Source organism: Microtus pennsylvanicus, chromosome 10, assembly GCF_037038515.1.
Source record: "Microtus pennsylvanicus isolate mMicPen1 chromosome 10, mMicPen1.hap1, whole genome shotgun sequence".
In the NCBI taxonomy this organism is placed as follows: domain Eukaryota; kingdom Metazoa; phylum Chordata; class Mammalia; order Rodentia; family Cricetidae; genus Microtus; species Microtus pennsylvanicus.
Window position 1 is genome coordinate 92,274,492 of NC_134588.1, and position 8,225 is coordinate 92,282,716.

At 55.1% G+C, this 8,225-nt stretch overlaps 1 protein-coding gene across 2 annotated transcripts; it reads left to right on the top strand.

The window, feature by feature from the left end:
* The first annotated feature begins 747 nt into the window (after positions 1–747).
* On the top strand, positions 748–8,225 carry Tagln2 (transgelin 2). 2 transcript variants are annotated; one of them, XM_075989180.1, is made up of 5 exons: positions 748–887; positions 5,776–5,982; positions 6,637–6,811; positions 7,060–7,162; positions 7,467–8,225. In XM_075989180.1, exons 2-5 carry the CDS (start codon positions 5,803–5,805, stop codon positions 7,606–7,608), a joined length of 600 nt encoding a protein of 199 aa, XP_075845295.1. In that variant the 5' UTR covers positions 748–887; positions 5,776–5,802; the 3' UTR covers positions 7,609–8,225. The 2 variants fall into 2 exon arrangements, with proteins under 2 accessions (XP_075845295.1, XP_075845296.1); XM_075989181.1 differs by lacking the exon at positions 748–887 and adding an exon at positions 1,886–1,906 and having other exon boundaries at positions 7,467–7,699.

An 8,225-nucleotide genomic window follows, 5' to 3' on the forward strand; every position in this document is an offset into this window, starting at 1 on the left:
CTCGAAGTATGAGTGGGTACTCTGGGAAATAGAAAATGCAAAGATCAGGGAGGAACTGGCTGTCATTTTTTTTAAAATCAGGCTCAACTGAGGTCTCCCCTAGAATGTGAAGAAAGACAGCACTGGTGGGTTCTAAGTGGGGACTCCATTAATTGAAGCCTGGAAAAAAGCAGGTGTCCTGGACACCCCTAGACTATTGCTTTCCACCCTAAGGGACAGAAAAATGCCTGCCCGCTTTCTCCACTAAGCCTCCCCCTTTCCGATCCCGCCAAGATGTAAGGGGAAAATGTCGGATTATCAAGCATGAGATGGAAGGGTGGGAGAGAGAGGCTCGGTCTGAACCCCAGGCCCTAAGTCCTACCACACCCCTTGGGCTCTGGGCAAGGAGTGACCTCACTGTTAGTTTTTGCCCAGGCTTGAAGTTAAATGGCAAGCAGAACCACGTGGGGGTGCTGTCCCAGCCTGTAAGCCCCATTCTGGTCACACCCTGCTCAGTCCTGGGGGAAGGCTCTTCAAGTACCTTCATTTACCTTGCCAGTTTTTAAGCCTGCAATCGCGAGCTAACCTAGGCAGAAAGTTTTCTACTGGATTGTAAGTCTGAGGTAGCTGAGTGGAGATTGGGTTCTCATGGGTGGAGACCTAGGCAGGGGCGCCAAGGACTCAGCAGGTCCTTTAACCCTCATTCCTGCCTACAGACCACCTATCTTAAGCATTCCAGCATTCCTCTAGGCTGCGCCTTTAAACCTTCTCAGCCCTTGCCCCGCCCCTGGTCCGCCCCGTCTGAGGCGGGACCCTCCAGAAAACTCCAAGCCCGGCCGGGTCTTCAGCTCCACTCGCCACTGCGCAGCCCCTGACGTGCGCGTGCTCTTATCCAGCCCGCTTGGACGGTGAGCAGGACTGAGGGACCAAGGAAGTGGGGTGGGGTGGGGGTGGGAGTATGTGTGTGGTCTGTAGAAAGCAAGAAGCCAACACTTGATTGTTGCTCCAGGGAGCGTGGGGGTTATAGACTGGCGGTCGCAAGGGTCTGAACCGGGCGCCCCGCCCCGTGCTGTCAGGTCCGGTTCCCAAGTTTTGATTCTGCATTGTTGGACAATTAAGTAAAGCGAGCTTTGCGGGTGCTTAGACGGGGCGTCCGTCCCGACCCAAGGGTCAGGTTCCAAGCCCCAGCAGTCTACTCCAGCGTCGAGTTCTTGGGGAAGAAGGAAGGAGGGAGTCCGACGTTCGCAGGCTGGTGTTGAGTGGTGGCGAGAATAGGTTTCTGGAGCGCGCCCTGGTGCGTCTCCGCAGTCCCTGAATTTACCGTGCGACCCTTTCACTTCCTGGTCCAGGAGCACGTGTGGGCACTGCCTGCCTTCTGTGTCCTCGAGACTGCCCTTTTGCGCCCTTTCCTGCTAGTTTGCTTTTCTGGGTACTCGGGTTCACCACCTAGGGTCACGGGTCTCGGTCCCTTACTTGCACAGTGGCCTGGTCTTCTGTGCGACCCCATCCCTTTCCTGGAGAGCCTTTAACCTCGGACATCTCGGGGCTGCAGCCCTGACTGCACTCGGATGTGTCCTGTCTGGAGGGGTTGGCTGCTGTCCAAGCTCTCCTACCCTAGCCCAAGCCCCGCTGCCCCCTCCCGTGCCCCCTGCTGCTGGGAAAGCTGGTGGTGGCCGCGGGCGGGCGGGCGGGCTGCCCAGACCTGCGTCACCCCAGTGGCGGGAGGGTGGTGGGTGACTCATCCGCAATAACGGCCCAGGGTGTGGCCGTGGGGGTGGGGGTGGGGGTGGCGGCTGAAGGGGTTGGACCTGCAGACCGGAAGTAGATTGCCTCCTCGCTGGGCTCCGCAGGCCTCCCCGTGTTCGTATGGGAGAGGTTCTGGAATACTTGGTATCCGGAGCAGAAGCAGCGGTGTTGGAAAGTGAAGGTGCGGTGTAGGAGACCTGTGGCTGGACGGGCTCCCCTTGTTCTCTTAATACGGAGCAGGAGTCAGGGACAGCGCCTCATCTCTAAGCTCCTCCCAGTTTCTCCTTCCCGCAGTTCAGGGTACACCTCAGACTTCGGGACAAGGTTGGGAGGGGTGAGCAGGGTGCTATCGTTCCAGAGCCAGCAAAATAATCTTTGTCCTTGCCATCCCCTTGCGCACCCATAACTTTACTGTCTATGCCAACCCCCAGGGAATTGGCGTCCAGCCTGTCTTCATTCACTCCATGGCCTTGCCCTTCGAGATTGCCAGGTGTGGGCTTTCCTACTCGGGATGTGTCCTCTAGACTTCTTCGATTCTTGCTTCTATACCCACAAACTACATATGCCCTCCCGGTCCTCCAAAGCTGCCTCCTTGTACCCTGAGAACGGTTAGGATCCCTCATACCCCTTTGCCCAGGGCCTCCACCCAAGTCTGTGTGGAGTGGGTGTTCCTGCCTGGGGGGCCCCCACCCTGCCTCCATTCTTCTGTTTGGTACACAGAAGTCATGGCAACGGCCTCCACCCCCTCCTCTCCTGAGCAGGCCTTGTGGCTTCCTGTTTGTGGAGCTTTCTCTTCTGCTCAGGATTCTAGGTGGTGAGGGGGCTGCCCCCTGGTGGGGGGAGGGTCTTCCCCCTGCAAGGCATTCCCTTAACCACAGTGCTCCCCAATGGCCTTCTGTCTACTCATTGGGCATTTCTGTTTCAGAAAAGTCCCAACAGTCCCAGCTGGGAAGTTCCCTATGCTCCATCTGCACCATAAGAGGACAGTCCCCTCGTTTTCCCAATAAACACTCGTCAGGAATCCCAAAGTCTGACCCTTCCCAACTTGGTGTTCCCCTTGACTTCAGCATTGACGCTGAATGGGGCTAGGTAAGCTGCCAGCCGTGGTTTGGGTGGAGCCCAGGGCTGGAAGGCCTTTTGCGGCCCCTCCTTCTTTCCAAGCTCTTGTAACCTTGTAGGCCTGAGTGATTATTGTTCCTAGGGCTGCTGTTGGCTCTGGAGTTCGCCGCTGCCAGCCCGCCATGTAGGCTGTCCAGCTGTTGCCTCCACTTGAGATACCCGGTTCTGGTCATCTCCCACACCTGTGTACCAGATTGACAGATGTCTTTAGCCCACACCGGAGGGAGACTTGCTATTTTCTCTTTCTCTGAGGGAGGGCTGGGGTAGGTCTGCTGGGTGTAACTAGGGTGGGTCTTTCCAGCTGCGGCAGCCACAACCCATCAGCTGTCTGCCTGAGGGGGTAGGGAGAGACGGAGAGACACAGCTGCTGGCCAGGCAGGCCTGGCTGGGATAGCTTTATCTGAGAACTCCGCCCCATGGCTCTGCCACTTTGGGGTTCTGGGGTCATGGCCTCGGAGTGGAAGAGAGATACTGCAGCTGGACAGCAATGACCTTGCCAGCTGTGTCCAGGCTCCAGAGCCAGGGGAGGGACCCTCAGTAGTCCTCTGTCTGGAGATAGATCAGGGGCAGCGGGGGACACTGGAAGAGTCTGTCTTTGGACTCCTTCTTAACCCCGGTATCTGGGTTAATCATTCTCTTGTCCTTTCTTTACTTATGCCCGGGCTTCAGGCCCATGAGCTCCCTAGAAACAGCCCGAAGTGGCAGGGGTGAGGCTATTTCCAGAAGAGAAGTCTAGAAATTGGGCAGGGAAAGGAGTCTTGCTTCTGATGAGAGCTTTTAGCCATCTCCTTTTCCTGTCCTGTCTTCTAGTTACACCTAGAGCGTATAGACTGGGAGCTGCGTGGCTGCGGGTGGACAGTGTGGGCGAGGATGCTCGCTCACCTCTTCTGCCAGGCCGCAGCCACTCCACACTTCTACCTGCCGTCACATGCTGATTGTGTGTGTGGCCCATGGTGTGGTGTGGGTCGGGACCCGGCCTAACATTTATCTGGTCTGGCTGGGGGAAGTCTCCTAATGAAGTTTAAAAATAGCTGATTTATGGGGCGGATCCTGCCGGAAATGTGCAGCTGGATAACCCAGGGTAGGAAGGGGCGGCCATGTTGAAGGGTGGGGAAGGGGGCGCTGGCCCAGCACACAACCTCTGCCCAGACGCATGACATTATTAGAGGCAGCCTGGCTTCTTGTATTTTGGCGGAGCGCCAGCGCCCGTTGTGGGGGTGGTGGGAGTGTTTAACCTGGGGTGCATGAGAGAGGGAGCCAGAATGACTTCATCCCTTAAGTCTGACCTGGCCTGGAGCCAGATGTGGGCTCCCTGCTTCTCATTGAATGGAGGCTCTTGTCCTGGGAATACCAGTTTTTGAGCTGTCAGAGACAGCCAGCTGTATTTCTGACCAGAGAGAAGGACCCCCTAAACAGGGGCTGGGAGTCACAAGTGAGGGATAGTGTCCCTCCTCTGTTCCTGGCTCCTTCACGCATCAGCAGCGTCTCCAGCGCCTGCTCCTAGGTTCCTGGGTGTGGGACCTGTCAGCAAAGTGGTGGGTGGGGACGGCTGCCCACAGCGAAATGCTGCCAACTCAGACCTGTGGTCAGAAGCTACCGGTTCCTAACCAAGGTCCTCAAGGAAAGTTAAACTCAGCCGTGCACTCTGCCACCCCGCCATTGTTTCTCTCCCAGGTTTTCCTGAAAATAAAGCCCAAGGCTCTGGGTTAATTTCCCTGTTTCTGCTCTAACAGACTATGAACTTAGTGACACACGGGCTGCTCTAATGGGTCTAGAAACCCAGTGAGTGAGTGCGTGTGTGTGTGTGTGTGTGTGTGTGTGTGTGTGTGTGTGTGTGGTGGGGTCTCACTGGTGGAGGTCCAGGTGCTGGCGGGGCTACATTGACTGGGGCTGAGGAGCTAGGGCAGAATCCATTTCCTTTTCTTTTCTGGGCTTCTAGGGGCATTGCCTGATTCATGACTCTGCCTGATACAGGCACTCTTCCTTCCCCCTCCCGTTCTGCCTCCCCCCTTTCATTCTGCCTTCCCCCCCATTCTGCCTCCCCGCTCCCATTCTTTCCTCTCCTCTCACTGAGAATGAGAACTCTTGTAAGAATATTGGGCCCGCCTGGCTGACACTTGGTAATTATTCTGTCTGCAAATGCGCCCCCCCTCCTTTTTTAACTCCTGTAAGGTGATCTATCCCCCAGTTCTGGGAATTAGTGTGTGGACACCTTCGGTGAGAGGAAGGGAGGAGGAAGGGGGTTATTCTGTCTACCATGATGCCTCAAAGGGAAGGGAAAGCATTTGGTTTTTTACTGCAAGGTTTCACAGAGGAAATTCCCTTTGCAGTCTAAAATGCGGGCCTCCCTTTCCCAGCAAGCCCACCCGGACTGCTTCTGTCGCCCTGGGTCTGTTAATTCCTGTAACATGATCTGAACTCTGCACCTTACACGATCACCTTCACGCCCCTGTCCCTGCGATGGCACTAGGGAGAGTTCAGGGCTGAAGACTTTGTTCTCTGCTATAATCCCTACTGCAGATGCTCCGTTAGAAACCTAGTGGTTAGTGGAAGGTAATGCCACTCACTCCCCCTCTTGGCGTAGGTTTCCCTTATGCTCTATATAATCCGTTCCTGAAACGTTTTCTAAGGCTTTGAAGAGCAGGGTTGGGGGCTAGACTGACTGATTTGCCTTTGTCAGGCCTCATTACTCCCAGTAAAGATCTGAACCGAAAGCATTTACCCCATCCTTTATTCCCGTGGGTCCTAGGCTTCATCCTAGACGTAAACCATTCATTCAAATGAAATTTAGAATCTGTGTAGCCTCACACCAGAGGGCCAGAGTTCAGAGCCCTGCTGTGCTAGCTCCTGGGCAGGAATTCCCTCTCTGGCCCTCACAGGCACCCTGAGTATTGTAGAATTGACCGTGGGCCTGGTTATATCCTTCCACAGCTCCTCACCGTCACCACAGCTGTCAGAATGGCGAACCGGGGACCTTCCTACGGCCTGAGCCGAGAGGTGCAGCAGAAGATTGAGAAGCAGTACGATGCGGACCTGGAGCAGATCCTGATCCAGTGGATTACCACTCAGTGCCGCAAGGATGTGGGCCGGCCCCAGCCTGGGCGTGAGAACTTCCAGAACTGGCTCAAGGATGGCACGGTGAGAGCGAGCTGGGAGGTGCAGGGAGGGCATGGGGGCCCTTTAACCCGAATAGGAGAAGAAAGAGGACAAATAGACCCAATTGTGTCATCAGCCTGAATCTTTCCAGAGGCTGTTAGAGCCCCCGTGCTTTCCGACCTCTCCATTGGGTGAAGGTCAAGGTGGATGTGCCCCTTAGAACAGCAGCTCATAGGTGCTGGGAGAATGGCAGTTTGAGCCGGGAAGTGGTGGAGCGCGCCTCTAATCCCAGCATTCGGGAGGTAGAGACAGAGGGATCTCTGTGAGCTCGAGGCCAGCCTGGTCTACAGAGCGAGTACCAGGACAGGCTCCAAAGCTATAGAGAAACCCCGTCTCAAAAAAAAAAAAAAGGAAAGAAAAAAGCCCAACACACACACACACACACACACACACACACACACACACAGTAAAATAAATAATAAAAAAAGAATGCTAGAATGCTGGCTGTTTGCAAGAGGGTGAGAAGGTAAGCTCCGGCCAGTGATTCAGGAGCAGCAAGGAAAGACTAGCCATGCACTGGCTCTTCATCTGGTTTCAGAGGCAGGAGGGACCTTGAGGTTCACCTGGGAGAGCCCCTCTCTGGTTCACTGTCTTTGGTGCTCTGGTCTTGAGTAGGCATGTCCTCACCTCTTCCAGGTGCTGTGTGAGCTCATTAACTCACTATACCCTGAGGGGCAGGCTCCTGTAAAGAAGATCCAGGCCTCCACCATGGCCTTCAAGCAGATGGAGCAGATCTCTCAGTTCCTGCAGGCCGCTGAGCGCTATGGCATTAACACCACTGACATCTTCCAAACCGTGGATCTCTGGGAAGGTGAGCCGGGGCTCAGGGCTGTTACCCAGGAGACTCGGGGTTGGGCTGTGCTGTCTTTACCACAGAGAAACGACAGGTTGGTGGTTTTCCTGAGGAGAGTGTGTGCGTGCCTGATGGAAGATGGGCCCTCCTGCAGGGTAGGGGGGAAACAATGAATTAAGGAGTTTGGATGCCAAGCTTGGACCTGGTTGGCAGGTAGAAGGCATCTAGTACCCTACTTCTGCTCAGGCGGCGTACTTGTTTTCCAGGAAAGAACATGGCTTGTGTGCAGCGGACACTAATGAACCTGGGTGGGCTGGCGGTAGCCAGGGATGATGGACTCTTCTCTGGGGATCCCAACTGGTTTCCTAAGTAAGTATCTGTGGGCTTGCCATAGGGCCCTGCTGGTACAGTATTCTCGCCCATTCCTTGCTGTCGAAAAGAAACGATGTCGCTGTAGAACCAGCCATTACAAAGCGCCTTTAGAACTCCAGAAGGTGGTGGGAGGTGGCGGCGGCAGCAATGACTTTCCTTTTGGAGAGACAAAGAGGTGCTTCTAAGCAGCCCAGAGGTCTCAAAGGCAGAGTGGATATCAGCTTACATGTCCAGGGAAGAATTCACTGGGATAGCTAGCCTCTGACAGCCTCCTAACTAGTACCCTCCCCCTTCTACCCAGGAAATCCAAGGAGAACCCCCGGAACTTCTCGGACAACCAGTTGCAAGAGGGCAAGAATGTGATTGGACTGCAGATGGGTACCAATCGTGGAGCCTCGCAGGCAGGCATGACCGGCTATGGGATGCCACGCCAGATCCTCTGATCACACAACCCCCTGCCCCTGCCCTCCATGAATGGTTAATATATATGTATATATATGTTTTAGCAGTGACATTCCCCGAGAGCCCCTGGATCTCTAAGCTCCCCTCTGCCAGAGTAGGGTCCAAATTATCTTGTCACTTCTGGCAGTGCCCGATGATTGCCTCTCTCTGGGCTTACTAATACATTCCTTCCCCACAGCCATCAAAACTGGACCACCTTCCCCCTGGGACCAAAAGCCTCCTTCCCCAGCCTGCTTCTCTTTTCCTGACCTCTGTGCTTCCAGTCCATTCCTTGGCTAGGAGTCAGAGATGCTGCCCTGTGGCCTTATGCCACGCTGACCTTCCTTCTACAAGTGCCTCTCCTACAGCGGTGGCTGCAGGGATTTAATTTATAGGGAGGGGCCCGTGGCTGTCACCCCAGCCACAGCTGGGCTGTACTTAGCACGCTTCTGGGCAGCTTTCCTCCCCAGCAAGAGGCCCTTTTGGCTTCTTATTTTCCATTCCTCTCACTGTGGCTAAGGGGTGGAGCAGTGGAGACAGAGGTGGAAGAGCTGCCCACCATGGTCTGGGGCTTGAGGAACATGAGTTTGCTGATTTTCAATAAAGAGTCTCATTCTTT